This window comes from Eucyclogobius newberryi, unplaced genomic scaffold (assembly GCF_026437365.1).
Source record: "Eucyclogobius newberryi isolate DKJ021-1_F unplaced genomic scaffold, fEucNew1.0.hap1 SCAF_15, whole genome shotgun sequence".
Classification (NCBI taxonomy): domain Eukaryota; kingdom Metazoa; phylum Chordata; class Actinopteri; order Gobiiformes; family Gobiidae; genus Eucyclogobius; species Eucyclogobius newberryi.
The window spans coordinates 5,584,218-5,600,446 of record NW_027315779.1 but is presented as its reverse complement, the minus strand read 5'-3'; the positions used below and the strand labels follow the sequence as shown (position 1 = coordinate 5,600,446).

Here is a 16,229-nt window from a genome sequence, read left to right as displayed (position 1 = left end):
ACGATAGGGACACGCGCTGGAATAGTTTTTTAATTCAACTGTTTTTGACTTTTTTCGGCTGGATTTGAGCGTTTTTCGTTGTGTTGTTGTGACGTGAGCTAGCTCCGAGCGAGCCCACCAGCCCCCCGCGCCCTCCGGCCGCGCTAAAGTACGGCGTGTCGTCGGTACACGTTTATATACACGTTTATATGAAAGAGGAACTTCACGAACGATCGGGACACGCACTGGAATCGCTTTAAATTAACTTGTTTTGACTTTATTCGGCTGGATTGAGTGTTTTCGTCGTGTCGTTGCGATGTGTCTTGGCTCTGAGTCCCCCGGCTCCGGCCCCGCCCCCCGGCTCCGGCCCCGCCCCCCGGCCGGCGCCGTACCGCGTTTACACAAAGGAGGAACTCATGAAACTGCGGAGAACAGTCGTCTTACCCGGAGATCGTCACGTTATCCCGGCGGACATCCTAAGGAAAACGCAACGAGGCAGACGGGCTGGACGTAAACTCCGAGAGAAGAGAGGGACAAACAGGAAGTCGGTTCCCGCCGTAGTCATGGGTAACGTGAGGTCCCTTCAAAATAAAATGACGGAAATAGCGAGCCTCATGCGGTCCCAGAGGATTTATAGGGACAGCAGCGTCTTGATTTTCACAGAGACCTGGTTAACAGCAGAAATGCCAGACTCTATTGTAGGTTTGGACAATTTTCATCTGCTGCGGGTGGACAGAACGAGAGAATGCGGGAAGAAAAGAGGTGGAGGTCTGGCGGTGTATGTGAACACAAGCTGGTCCAAACCCAAACACTGCACAATGAGGGAGCAGCTATGTAACAAGGATATTGAACTATTGGCTATTGGCATGAGGCCATATTATCTTCCCCGGGAGTTCTCACATGTGATTTTGATCGCAGTCTATGTGGCCCCGTCTGCCAATGCTGAAAATGCTCGTGAAGCACTGCTCTCCTGCACTTGTAGGCTGCAAACACAGCATCCACAGGCTCTCTTCCTCATCTCTGGTGACTTTAACCACGCTTCTCCCTCTTCTGTTCTACCAACATACACCCAGTATGTTACCTGCCCCACCAGAGAGAATAGAACATTGGACTTGTTTTTTTGCCAACACCAAGGAGGCTTATTCCTCTTCCCCCCTCCCTCCCCTGGGCAGCTCGGACCACAACCTTGTACATCTGAGGCCTGTGTATGAACCCATCGTGCGCAGGCAGCCTGTGGTGTCCCGTGAGGTGAGGATGTGGTCTGCTGAGAGCGAGGAGGCTCTGAGGGACTGCTTCAGCACCACTGTCTGGACTGAGCTTTATGACCCACATGGGGAGGACATCAACACCATCACAGAGTGCATCACGGACTACATCAACTTCTGTTTTGAGAACATTGTTCCCTCCCGGACGGTGCGGTGTTTTCCAAACAACAAGCCATGGATTAACCGTGAACTGAAGGCTCTGCTGAAGGAGAAGAAGAGAGCCTTCAGGTCGGGGAACAAGGAGGAGCTGAGGACTGTGCAGAAGGAGCTGAGGAGGAAGATCAGGCAAGCTGAGGCCGGCTACAAGAGGAGGATGGAGGAGCAGCTGCAGCAAAAGAACATTCAGGGAGTGTGGAGGGGCCTGAAAACCATCTCGGGCTTCAAAATCCCCCCTGCCCAGACAGAGGGGGATCTACAGTGGGTGAATGATTTAAATGCTCACTTCTTGAGGTTTGATCGGTCACCCGCCCCTCCCCCTGCACAGCTGCATGCTCCCTCTTCCACAGCTGGACAATGCCCTGCATCAGTTCCTCTTCGCTTATCTGCCCCGGACCATCAGCTCCCCACTTCGCCTGGACTCACCCATCCCCCCAGCATACGGTCCCCCTGCCAACCACTGACTGTCACAGCAGCACAGGTGAGGAGTTAGCTGAAGAGGATTAAAGTGAGGAAGGCAGCAGGACCTGATGGCATCAGCCCCAGGCTCCTTAAGTCCTGCGCAGATGAACTGTGTGGAGTTATGGAGCATGTCTTCAACATGAGCCTGAAGCTGAGGGTGGTACCACAGGTCTGGAAGACCTCCTGTCTGGTACCTGTGCCTAAGACACCGCGCCCCAAAGACCTCAACAGCTTCAGGCCAGTGGCTCTCACGTCCCACCTGATGAAGACACTGGAGCGGCTAGTCCTGGACCACCTCCGCTCCACCGTGAGCTCAGCCATGGACCCGCTGCAGTTTGCATATCGGTCTGGCGTCGGAGTGGAGGACGCCGTCATCTCCCTGCTGCACCGCTCTCTCTCTCACCTGGAAAAGCCTGGCAGCTCTGTGAGGATTCTGTTCTTCGATCTTTCCAGCGCCTTCAACACCATCCAGCCGCTGCTCCTGAGGGACAAGCTGGAGACGGCTGGTGTGGAGTATGACCTGGCAGAGTGGATTCTGGACTACCTCACGGACCGACCCCAGTTTGTGAGAGCCCTGAACTGTGTGTCTGACACTCGGACCTGCAGTGTGGGGGCGCCCCAGGGTACTGTCCTCGCGCCCTTTCTCTTCACCCTTTACACTGCAGACTTCAGACATGACACGGACAGCTGTGTCCTGCAGAAGTTCTCTGACGACTCTGCCATCATCGGACTCATCACGGACGACGATGACGAGGAGTACAGAGGACTGGCGCAGGACTTTGTGTACTGGTGTCAGCGGAACCACCTCCTCATCAACGCGGGGAAGACCAAGGAGATGATGGTGGATTTCCGCAGACGCCACCCCACTGCCCCCTCACCAGTGAACATCCAGGGACGGGACATTGAGAGAGTGGACTCGTACAAGTACCTGGGTGTTCATCTGAACCACAAACTGGACTGGACTCATAACACAGACGCACTGTACAGGAAGAGCCAGAGTCGGCTCTACCTCCTGAGGAGACTCAGGTCTTTTGGAGTGACAGGGCCACTCCTGAAGACCTTCTACGACTCTGTGGTGGCATCAGCCCTCCTGTTCGGTGTGGCCTGCTGGAGCAGCAGCATCACAGAGAGGGAGAGGAAGAGGCTGGACAAAGTCATCAAGAAGTCCAGCTCCGTCCTGGGCTGTGCTCTGGACTTGGTGCAGGGGGTGGGGGACAGGCCCTGGCTAGATTCACATCTATGCTGGACCATGAGTGTCACCCCCTGCAGGACACTCTCTCCGCTCTGGAGAGCAGCTTCAGTGAGAGACTGATCCACCCTTGCTGTGTGAAGGAAAGGTTCCGTAGGTCTTTCCTTCCTGCTGCTGTCAGACTTTATAACAAAAACTGTTAGTACTGAACACTCGCAATACTGACCTAACCTAATACTGATGTGCAATTCTGTCATATGTGCAATTGCTGTTGGAATTCATGTGCAATTCATGTGCAATTACTGTGAAATTCCTGTGCAATCTATGTGCTGTCGTGACACATATTCATGTGCAATTACACTCGTGATCACATGCAATGGTATTTATGTATTTATTTATTTGTCTATGGGAGTTTTTATTTATTTATAGGAGATCTTCTACTGAAAGTGTTTTTCAGACTTCCTATAAGTGATCTGTTCTTCTGTATCTACCTCTGTATCTACCTGCGTTGCACCAATGAAATTTCCCCATGTGGGACAATAAAGGAATATCTTACCTTATCTTATCTTACAAATCACAACATATGTTTACAAATAACATTAAATCTGCACATTTTGACCATCACATAATAGATCTTGTAATGGTAAATAATGTCTTGTATTGGACTCAAAACAAATCTTCTAGTTCAAGCGTAAATGCTCTATCCATAGAATTAAAAGAGAGTTAACATCTCAAATTTAAGTAATTTCTACAATTAATAATAGAAAACGGAGTATGTATGTTACTCTCTCCCCACTCTTCACCTTCATTCCACACTGAAAACTGTCCAGCACAATAAAGACTAGAAAATCAAAATTGTTCATTTGTAACAGTGCAGTGTCCTTACAGAAAGCAGGAGCCTGTATTCAAAGTTGGGGTAATCGCGGTCACATTTCTCACAGCGGTACAACCCGTTGTGTTGATCCAGGACCTTTTTGTTGCAGTTTGAGAAGGGACAAGCCAGGTACAGACAGTTCTCCTTACGTATGTACACCACTGTAGCCACGCAGCTGAAGTAATCCGCCTGAAAGAGACATCAAAAGGAAGGAGCAGTCAAAACATGAGCCGTCTGCATCTAAATCTCTCTAAATCTCTCCCTTTGCAGCAGTAACATGTGTCTCTGCTCTTAAACTCTTTATGCACAAATCGTGGCATCAAATACACACTGTGGTGACACACAGGCAATGTTAAATAGCATTTAACACATAGAAATTACTGTAATTAAGATTATTTCCCATTTTTGACATTAAAACAGGTGAAAACATACTGACAAAGATACTAATTGATTAACATTTGATTTATTAATTAGCATTTTTCATATTTTACTTTTCATTTACTTAAAATTGTGTGCATTATTCATTTAATTAAATGTTGGTGGTACTAAACTATAGTCGAAGCCAAGGTCAAGATCAGGTTGGGTGAAGTGTCTTGCTCATGTGCACATTGGACACGCACTCTAAACACTGAGCCACAATCAATACAATCTAAATAAAAAGTGGGGGGGAAATCAAGTAAGATTATTGTTATTTCTAAATCCTTCATAAGCATTCATAAAGAAGCATCGTCCTTGTCCCACTCGGATTGGCTGTCCTTGTGGTTACCTCACTATTGTTTTCGTTCATTCATTTGTTTTGCTCGCATATTTTTGTCCTGAGCAACCTTTGTTACCTGCACCATATTTCAGCTGCATAATAAGCATGGGGTTTGTTTCTGTGTTTTATATTACATTGAGACACAATGAGACAGGCTCAAGGACAAGGCTCAAACATTTAAGGAAAAGCTCAAACCAAACCGTGTTTATAAATGTGACAATGCATCATCTGTAACTAATTAACTAATTAAAATTACCGGAATATAAATCATGACGCAAAACAACTAGTGTATAAGTGCAACCAATTCTGGGCTGATTCTCTGATAATTATTTGTATTCATTTATTTAATAATGTTTCATGTAATGTTATGAAAACTCAAGGCAACTACTCTTGTGATTTTGGGCATATTTATTTATTATTTAATTGAATTATCCATTTGACTATTCATTTTATTATCACAATCAATGTTGTTAATACAACAGGGCTCAAAATACTGATGTGCAATTCTGTCGTATGTGCAATTACTGTTGGAATTCATGTGCAATTCATGTGCAATTACTGTGAAATTCATGTGCAATCTATGTGCTGTCGTGACACATATTCATGTGCAATTACTGTCGGGATCACATGCAATGGTATTTATTTATTTGTCTATGGGAGTTTTTATTTATTTATAGGAGATCTTCTACTGAAAGTGTTTTTCAGACTTCCTATAAGTGATCTGTTCTTCTGTATCTACCTCTGTATCTACCTGCGTTGCACCAATGAAATTTCCCCATGTGGGACAATAAAGGAATATCTTAAAATTAACTTGTTTACTTGGAGCACATATTTTTAATTTTCAAATTTATGAACTTAGAAGCGCAGACCAAAATTTAGGAGCGCAAATCCAAATTGAAAGAACTCACTGGGCATCACCACAGAAGACAACTTTTTTTTTTTACTTTCAAAAATAGACATGATTTGACAATGATGAAGTATCCAAGGATATGACTAATGTCCCTCTTACTATAGCTTACTTGAGAAATTTTAGCTGTTATAATTATCTTTGCTTTGGCAGGCTATTTAAAATATACACAATATAAAAATAACACTATGTCCACCACAGACATGTTATACCACTTTTAAAAGCTTTGTTTGATCTGTTTTTCAATCCAATGCCAAGCATGAACAAGCAAAGTATCACCAGCACTGCTTAGCAGCGTATGTTGCTAGAATCATAAACATAACCACTGCTGCGATGATGTCACTGAGTCACGAAAGTCATGAAATGTGTAGGACTTTCTCTGACTCACATGATTTACTTCATCTGGTCAGAAAACTGAGTTTAGGTTTGCAATTGGCTTTTAGATCTGTGGAAAAGTAAGTTCTTCACTGCTGCTCACTGCTCTATTTATCTTGGCAAATACTTTCTGTCATAGGCGCACTTAAAAGCCTTTCATTTTCTCAACAAATGACAGTGTGCCTTATAATCCAGTGCGCCCTGTAGTGCGCACTGGATTTTGGACGTATTTACAACCAAAACGGTCGCAATTTTGAGCCCTGAACCATGTCCATATTTTTAAAGAAAATGTCACTTTGCTAATGTGAATAAAATTATGAAAGAATGAATTTCATGTGTGTGTTGAATTGTGACTTGAGTGCATTGTTACATTCTAATAAAGACATTCCATTTATTTTGTATTTTTATCACATTAATCCTTCCCTGCAAAGATCAGCTCCATTACTCAGCCAGTGCCAGACTGACAGAGCATCAGAATAATGGTGCGCTCTGTATTCCGTCTCCCCTGCTGAGGACACCCCCCCACTGAGCATCGGGTCACTCATCTCTCACACGGGAGCGTCAAATCTTAGCTCGAAATCATGCCATTTCCAAACTCAACCTAGGTTTTTTATTATTTTCTCTTGATTGCTGCAATGCTATTTCGCTTTTGCCACGTTGTTGAGAGTTGAGTCTGTGAAGTTTTTCAAAAGACCATAGAAAACCAGTACAATGCAAACACGGGACATTTCATCAGAGCGGCGTTCATGTGGGAGGCTGCCCTGCAAGTGCAACAAGACGGCAGGTGGCAGGAACACAATGAGCAATGGCTTGTGTAACAGATAACGCTGAAATATTTGGGACCACGCACTGCTTTTGAACGTTTCTTTGTGCAATAAGATGACATCCATCCATCCATTTTCTACCGCTTGTTCCCTTTCGGGGAGATCTGATTTGAGGAGATCTGTTTTTCGGTCACCTTTTGACATTTTTGACAATGACATTTCTTTTACCGTATTTTCCGGACTATACGTCGCACCTTTCTTCATAATGTTGGCCAGGGTGTGATTTATACTTATATTTATACTTATATACTTATACTCCAGTGCAACTTATATCATTTTTTTTCTTCTTTATTATGCATTTTTTGGCAGGTGCGACTTATACTCTGGTGCGACTTATAGTCCGGAAAATACGGTAAAAGTTCTCCAAAACACGTTGACTCTGATTATATCCACAGTATTTTTGGACAACATATTTTTGCAGACGCAGATCTTTGAATAGCGAAAAAAAAAACGCAAAACAATAAAGCTAACTTAGAGAGAAGTTGGCATGATATGTAAAGTGGTTTCCAACAAGTCCAACCAGCTGGTGGGTCCATGCTGTTTACATATCTCTATTTGACTTCCAAACAAACTTGGAACAATTTAAAAGGAGCAGAGGGAGAGTGTGAGCTCCTTGAATAATAGATGGAGTTGGGAGGCGCTGCTCTTTCTTCCTCTGATACGTAAACTGTGCTAATGTACACTCACAAACAGGCCAATTTGGACCAGCTCCACACAAGGTTATATGCAAAGAGCCAAACTTACACATTTGCAATACAGATTCAAAGCCCTAAACCTGTCTGCGTCATGAATCTAAATTGAGCGTGTACACAGTCAAACAGAATCAAATTAAAATGCAGAGATGTTGCCGTAATTTAAACAGATATTAGCACCTTAGGCAGCAGAACTCACACTGCGAAAATCAACTGTGAAAAGGAAATAAATGCAAATTTTTAGGGGAAAGGCTATTCTCTCATCCTGTGGAGAGCGACGATGCCACATTTCCATAAACATAAATATGAAGAATGCTCCTGAACCGTGGCGCACAGGAAGGACACACATGTCGGCGCGCACATACTCCACAAAGGGCGGTAAACAAACACAGCACATGTAAGTAAGCAGAAAAATCTTTCCCCCACAATCCCCAGCGGCTGATTCTCCCAAGGGACCAGGCCTTAAACAAGATGTTAGAATTAGAGCCAGAAGTCAAAATGAAATGCTTTAAAATGCAATCTGAACAACAACAAGCACAAGCCAGCGCTGGGCCAGACTCATTACTAAGGTCGGCCTGAAGGAGTCCATCAAAGTCAAGATCCGGGACCAGGGCCAAGCTCTTGCTGCTGCTGCTGCTGCTACTGCTGCTGCTACTGCTACTGCTGCTGCTGCTGCTACTGCTACTGCTGCTGCTGCTGCTACTGCTACTGCTGCTGCTGCTGCTGCTACTGCTACTGCTGCTGCTACTGCTACTGCTGCTGCTGCTGCTACTGCTACTGCTACTGCTGCTGCTACTGCTACTGCTGCTGCTGCTGCTACTGCTACTGCTGATGCTGCTGCTGTTACTGTTACTGTTACTGCCTCTGCTACTGCTACTGCTGCTGCTGCTGCTGCTGCTGCTGCTGCTGCTGCTGCTGCTGCTGCTGCTGCCGCTGCCGCTGCCGCTGCCGCTACTGCTACTGCTGCCGCTACTGCTGCTGCTGCTGCTGCTGCTGCTGCTGCTGCTGCTGCTGCTGCTGCTGCCGCTACTGCTGCTGCTGCTGCTGCTGCTGCCGCTACCGCTACTGCTGCTGCTGCTGCTGCTGCCGCTACCGCTGCTGCTGCTGCTACTGCTGCTGCTGCTGCTGCTGCTGCTGCCGCTACCGCTACTGCTGCTGCTGCTGCTGCCGCTACCGCTGCTGCTGCTGCTACTGCTGCTGCTGCTACTGCTGCTGCTGCTGCTGCTGCTGCTGCTACTGCTACTGCTACTGCTACTGCTACTGCTGCCGCTACTGCTACTACTGCTGCCGCCGCTGCTGCTGCCGCCGCTGCTGCTGCTGCCACTGCTGCTGCTGCCGCCGCTGCTGCTGCTGCCACTGCTGCTGCTGCTACTGCTGCTGCTGCTGCTACTGCTACTGCTACTGCTGCCGCTACTGCTACTACTGCTGCCGCCGCTGCTGCTGCCGCCGCTGCTGCTGCTGCTGCTGCTACTACTGCTGCTGCTGATGCTGATGCTTCTGCTGCTAATACTGCTGAAACTACTGCTGCTACTACTGCTGCTGTTGCATTTACAAATAGGATTTGTGTTCACACCTGTCTGACCACAACCAAATATACAATTCTGTGTCCGGCCACAAGCGGTGATGTCTTCTCTATGTAACATTAAGATTTGTGTACATAGTAAGCCTATTTTTATTTGTATATAATTGTTTAGCCTATAGCAGATTTAAATAATAAAGATTTAAATAGTCTTTCTTTTAGATTTTAAATACTGGTAGGTTGTTTTAACATTGTTCATCGTTTTATGTTGCACCGAATCAACTATGTTTGTCAATTCTGTTCATTTACAATGCCAATAAACCTTTTCTGATTCTGAAGAAATAGATCAAGTGTAATATTCTATACAAGCTAAGTATGCATTGATTACAGCTCAAGCAGTCTAGGTATTTTTATTCATTTTTTGCCAATATGAAGGGTCAGTTTGAATCATTCTTACCCAAATTAATGCCAGCTGTGGTTAGCCTGATCGAAATATTGCCTCATGGAGCCTTAACGTTTTATATTTAATCCTTTGTATGCCACAATATAAAGTTTTAGTGTGACGGTTATTGAGAAACAGGGAAATATTTAATTTTCTTTGATTCTCATTGTCAGGCATTGTCAAATTGAACTTTCAATGACAAAAAAATTAATCTGTCAAAAACAGGCAGATTAAAAAAATCTTTATATTTAGATGTATTTTTAAACTATAGATTGAATATAAAAGACTTAATTTTGCTTTTGAAATACTGTAGTCACGATTATTGTTTTAGTTGATGCAATTGTATTGTGACATGAATATTCTTTTATAACGTAAGCAAAGCAATATTCGATTTTGATCCTAACCTTGAAACTAAAAGGTTTATAGAAGCATTTCTGAGTCACCCTCACCTGCATCTTAAGAAAAATATCAAACCACTAAGCTCTTTGCCCAAAGGTAACCACTCTGCCCTTGTGCCCTCTTTAAATGCAGATGTCTGAGTTAATCTCCTGTCCATTTAACCTCCACAGCGTCTGTCCCTCACAGTAACGTGCCTGCATCCCTCTCTCCCCAAAAGCCCACCGCTGACTCACGTCTACATAATCTGTCCACCCATCCGTCTATAGCCGGGGCCGACGCCGCACGGCACGTACCCACTCCCAAAATCACACTAAGAGACCTTTTATAAGCATCACCCGTTAGCTACAGCTGCACCCGCCCACCCAACTCCTCTACTTCCTCCCGCGCCTGCCACGTCACATTCTGTAAACTCATGAGAGGTCTTCAAGCTTTCTACCGAGATGAAGGAGAGGGTGGACGTTGTGAGCAAGACAAAGCAGAAGTGGAAGGAATTAGATCACAAAGCTATTGAAGAATATTATCCACAAATTAAACTTTCTCTTTAAAAGAAGAAATATATGTATCTGGGATATAATTCAATATTGATGGATAGCGTCATAGCTTTTCTATTTCCATTTGAACTCACAAATCTGTTTAAAAAGACATGTCTGTTACACTGTGGACAAACAGGGAATTTACATTAGACTTTCTGTATCTAAGATAAGATAAGATAAGATATTCCTTTATTGTCCCACATGGGGAAATTTCATTGGTGCAACGCAGGTAGATACAGTGGCAGATACAGAAGAACAGATCACTTATAGGAAGTCTGAAAAACACTTTCAGTAGAAGATCTCCTATAAATAAATAAAAACTCCCATAGACAAATAAATAAATACATAAATACCATTGCATGTGATCACGACAGTAATTGCACATGAATATGTGTCACGACAGCACATAGATTGCACATGAATTTCATAGTAATTTCACAGTAATTGCACATGAATTCCAACAGCAATTGCACATATGACAGAATTGCACATCAGTATTAGGTTAGGTCAGTATTGCGAGTGTTCAGTACTAACAGTTTTTGTTATAAAGTCTGACAGCAGCAGGAAGGAAAGACCTACGGAACCTTTCCTTCACACATCGAGGGTGGATCAGTCTCTCACTGAAGCTGCTCTCCAGAGCGGAGAGAGTGTCCTGCAGGGGGTGACACTCATGGTCCAGCATAGATGTGAATCTAGCCAGGGCCTGTCCCCCACCTCCTGCACCGAGTCCAGAGCACAGCCCAGGACGGAGCTGGACTTCTTGATGTCTCTGTCCAGCTTCCTCCTCTCCCTCTCTGTGATGCTGCTGCTCCAGCAGGCCACACCGTACAGGAGGGCTGATGCCACCACAGAGTCGTAGAAGGTCTTCAGGAGTGGCCCTGTCACTCCAAAAGACCTGAGTCTCCTCAGGAGGTAGAGCCGACTCTCTTCCTGTACAGTGCGTCTGTGTTATGAGTCCAGTCCAGTTTGTGGTTCAGATGAACACCCAGGTACTTGTACGAGTCCACTCTCTCAATGTCCCGTCCCTGGATGTTCACTGGTGAGGGGGCAGTGGGGTGGCGTCTGCGGAAATCCACCACCATCTCCTTGGTCTTCCCCGCGTTGATGAGGAGGTGGTTCCGCTGACACCAGTCCACAAAGTCCTGCGCCAGTCCTCTGTACTCCGCGTCATCGTCGTCCGTGATGAGTCCGATGATGGCAGAGTCGTCAGAGAACTTCTGCAGGACACAGCTGTCCGTGTCATGTCTGAAGTCTGCAGTGTAAAGGGTGAAGAGAAAGGGGGCGAGGACAGTGCCCTGGGGCGCCCCCACACTGCAGGTCCGAGTGTCAGACACACAGTTCCGGGCTCTCACAAACTGGGGTCGGTCTGTGAGGTAGTCCAGGATCCACTCTGCCAGGTCATACTCCACACCAGCCGTCTCCAGCTTGTCCCTCAGGAGCAGCGGCTGGATGGTGTTGAAGGCGCTGGAAAGATCGAAGAACAGAATCCTCACAGAGCTGCCAGGCTTTTCCAGGTGAGAGAGAGAGCGGTGCAGCAGGGAGATGACGGCGTCCTCCACTCCGACGCCAGACCGATATGCAAACTGCAGCGGGTCCATGGCTGAGCTCACGGTGGAGCGGAGGTGGTCCAGGACTAGCCGCTCCAGTGTCTTCATCAGGTGGGACGTGAGAGCCACTGCCCTGAAGCTGTTGAGGTCTTTGGGGCGCGGTGTCTTAGGCACAGGTACCAGACAGGAGGTCTTCCAGACCTGTGGTACCACCCTCAGCTTCAGGCTCATGTTGAAGACATGCTCCATAACTCCACACAGTTCATCTGCGCAGGACTTAAGGAGCCTGGGGCTGATGCCATCAGGTCCTGCTGCCTTCCTCACTTTAATCCTCTTCAGCTCACTCCTCACCTGTGCTGCTGTGACAGTCAGTGGTTGGCAGGGGGACTGTGTGCTGGGGGGATGGGTGAGTCCAGGCGAAGTGGGGAGCTGATGGTCCGGGGCAGATAAGCGAAGAGGAACAGATGCAGGGCATTGTCCAGCTGTGGAAGAGGGAGCATGCAGCTGTGCAGGGGGAGGGGCGGGTGACCGATCAAACCTCAAGAAGTGAGCATTTAAATCATTCACCCACTGTAGATCCCCCTCTGTCTGGGCAGGGGGGATTTTGAAGCCCGAGATGGTTTTCAGGCTCCTCCACACTCCCTGAATGTTCTTTTGCTGCAGCTGCTCCTCCATCCTCCTCTTGTAGCCGGCCTCAGCCTGCCTGATCTTCCTCCTCAGCTCCTTCTGCACAGTCCTCAGCTCCTCCTTGTTCCCTGACCTGAAGGCTCTCTTCTTCTCCTTCAGCAGAGCCTTCAGTTCACGGTTAATCCATGGCTTGTTGTTTGGAAAACACCGCACCGTCCGGGAGGGAACAATGTTCTCAAAACAGAAGTTGATGTAGTCCGTGATGCACTCTGTGATGGTGTTGATGTCCTCCCCATGTGGGTCATAAAGCTCAGTCCATCTTTCTAAGTCCTCCTCATGCTTTTCTTTAGCTGACAGATAAAGAAAAATCCTTTAATATCATAAGAATCAATATTTACATACTTTTTATTTGGATTGTAAGTGAGGGGAAAGTATGTAATGTAAAATTGAAACTGTGATCATCCATTAATGTTCTACTAATCCATGACTAGAACAATGAGGCAGCTGAGCAGAGCCACATACATCTCCACACAAGTTCTCCTGATGATCTGGAGCATTTTAGTCCTCTTAGGCCAAACCCAGACCCTTTACCATCCAAGCTTAACAAAACTGGTGTGGAAATGTACCTACCAATTTTGAGATTTACATAAAAAATGCAAATCATAATTTATATAATTTATACCTTTCAGATGATGTTATATATTATGAAAAATGGGGTACAATTGCATCTTCTTTTAACATGCACTTTTACTTGTAATGAAGATTTCTGCCACTGAAATGCAAATGCCTGTACTCCTTCCACCCCTGTTGATCTGGGAGGTAAATTGGCAGCCGCTGTGGAAAATGCTACAAAGAGGTCAACTGAAAGTGGACCAGGGCGCTTCCATAACATCTACATTTCTCTCCATAAATCCCTGTGCATTTGTCATCATCTCTCAGCCTCAGCGCTGTTTTCTCTCCTTCTGTATTCTTGTGTGAAAAAACGCAGCCTTCAGTTATAGTCTTAACCTTAAGCATGAGGAGGACTTAGAAACGGCAAGACTAAAACCATGCACAAAAATAAATCCATACAGACCCCAGGATACAGATCCACGAACCTCCGCTAAAAATATGCCACTTTTTAAAATAGTCTTGCATTCTTATCACATCAAATCCCAGTGTCACCTCCTGGCACCTAAACGCAATTAAAATGTGTATGTGGAAGGGCGACCAAGTGAAAATCGACTTCACATAATTGACGCGGTTTCACATGCCAACTTTAATGCAGGTCCCTAAACGCCTCACACACAAACAGCTCCTTTAATTAGAAATAGCTTATGCGCCAACACCTATTCACTCTGGAAGGAAACAGGTAGAATGTGAAATGAGAATGCAGCTTTTGACTGTAAGCTAATGGTTGGGGAGCTGTAATGTTCCTGGGCAGTGACAACACCTTTAAACTTGTTCAATTAAACTAAACAAGGCAGAACTGACGGAAAGGCAACGCTGGTAAAAATGCCTTTTTTTTTAAACATATACTGTACATTTTTTTCATTTCTTTCATTTCAGTCAGAAGAGGGAATGCTACTCTAAAGTTTGCAATTACTGTAATAATGAGTAAAAGCATTGAAGGTTATATGGACACAAATCGTGGTAATCACAGCAAATATTATTGTAAGTGTGGCAACAGTGCCCATTATACTATGCGATATTCTGATATAAAACAAAATAATGTATAAGGTATTTTATTGTGAAAACAAATAGCCAGCAGAGGAGGAAAAACTTCTATTTAGAAGAGCACTGAAAGTAAAGCAATTTTGAACATGATTAAACTGGTTAGCAGCATATTGAAGAAAGCTTGTTCACTGAAATAACTGAATAATAAATTAGTGTCACAAAAATTAAAAAAATGCAAAATATTGAATTTAAAGCTCATGATGTTCTTGTGTTACTGTGTAAAAGAGAGAGATAGCTGCAATGATAATTTAAGATTTTTTTTAAGACAAAATACAACACAATGGTAATATATCTTACAATAGGAAGCTCAAGATCATTATAAAACTGTGCCGGAATGGGATTTTTTTAGTAACTACTTTCTCACATGATTATCTAGTTTTGATACTAGTTTTAGTATTGATTATTATCTGATCTTTGATACTTTTGACAACCCTTGAAATCAAGAACGTGGGGCAAGCATTTTCGGTTGAAAGAGTTTTTGATACATGGTTGCATCACATCTACACACGAGTAGACATACTTCAGTGGACAAGACATAAATAGACAAAGAAACAATTGTATCCTGAGATTAATAGTGCTCATGCTGCATGAGTGGTGAATTCTTAAAATAAAAAAAATTAAATAAAACATTTAAAAGTAGTTGGAGTTACTTCAAATACGGCGGGCAGATGTTTGCTGATGTGAAAATCTCATTATTAAAATGAGTGGACAGTTACAGATGGAGAATTATCGAGTACATTTTGGTTATGTTTCCCATCTGTTCATGAAGTCCAAGTTGTACTAAACAGGAAATGTGAAACTGGTGCTTTTCATCTAAAGGTAAACCCTGTACAAATCTGAAATAACACTTTAAGGAGTTAATGGTGAGTTAATTATATGCATAATGATACGAGACTAAATGGCTGAAGGGACTTTATACGGCAAAATATTATCCACCAGCTTCAGTGCATGGACTATAACGCCTGCCCAGATTAATGATCAAATCCATCAAAACGGCTCAAAGTAATCTTATCTCTAGGACTTGTTGCTTTTGATAAATTATAGTATTTTATATAAAATCATCAATGGTTGGCTATACGTTATGGAATTATAGGTATAAATCATTCTTGTTGACAAGCCAGTATACTTGTATTGGTTTAATCCAGGCTTATTTACGGTTAAGCTTGTTTTTATTTTTTTTGGTTCTCCATAGGCCTTGGCAATGGCCTTTCTTCATAAAAACACACATACATGTACTTACTGTATGTGCATACAGTTAAAGTCCAAGTATGTCACTTCTTAGCCATTTGGAAGGTTTTATTGCACTTAAATCCTTTGAAAAAGAAGCATGCTGACTGTAAGGCTTGCATTGCCACAAACCTGACTCGTGCTTGGCCTGGATGAGCCTCCACCTTAATACATAAGACATAACTTCATATTTGGAATCATGCGGGTGACTTCACCTTCAGAAAGTTTTTTGACATTGTCCTTGTGAGAAATTAATTGCTGCTCCTTGTTGTTGTTGTGTATAAACTAATTCACTCCCATATCACTTCTTCAAATCCCTGTTGTCTTTTCTCTCTCCCACAGTAGCCTTGTATAGCACTTGGCCTTGCTTTAGTCCATCCTTAGTCTGCAGTCTATAAGTGACTTTCTCTCACTCTCCTGTGTCCAGCTACCCTCTGGCAACTCTGACATTATTCAATCTTTTAAATTTAATAACAAAATTGATCTTGTGGCAAACTGTAAGTGATTCATAAGTAAGCATGAGGGATAAGGCAGACTGTAAAGATAAAGCTAATTCATTAGACGATGGCGACTGACACACACAAATGACGTTTATCCTACTTCGAGCTAAAAAGTCAGTTGTTTCTCATAGAGTTTGTAATGTGTTACTCTTCTAACACAGAAGCTTCACTATCTGCAGTGCACAGCGAGAACAGGAGAGACGCACAACTAATCCATGAAGTCATAGGACAACACAGCC

General features: G+C 44.3%; 1 protein-coding gene across 1 annotated transcript in view; it reads right to left on the bottom strand.

Annotated features, from left to right (window-relative positions):
• The window catches only part of LOC140360558 (replication protein A 70 kDa DNA-binding subunit-like), a 64,921-nt gene that overhangs the window by 15,405 nt on the left and 33,287 nt on the right, over nt 1–16,229 (bottom strand). The window contains exon 16 of the mRNA XM_072445809.1: nt 3,938–4,114. Coding sequence (XP_072301910.1) covers nt 3,938–4,114 — 177 coding nt within the window. The remainder of the gene's footprint in view (nt 1–3,937; nt 4,115–16,229) is intronic.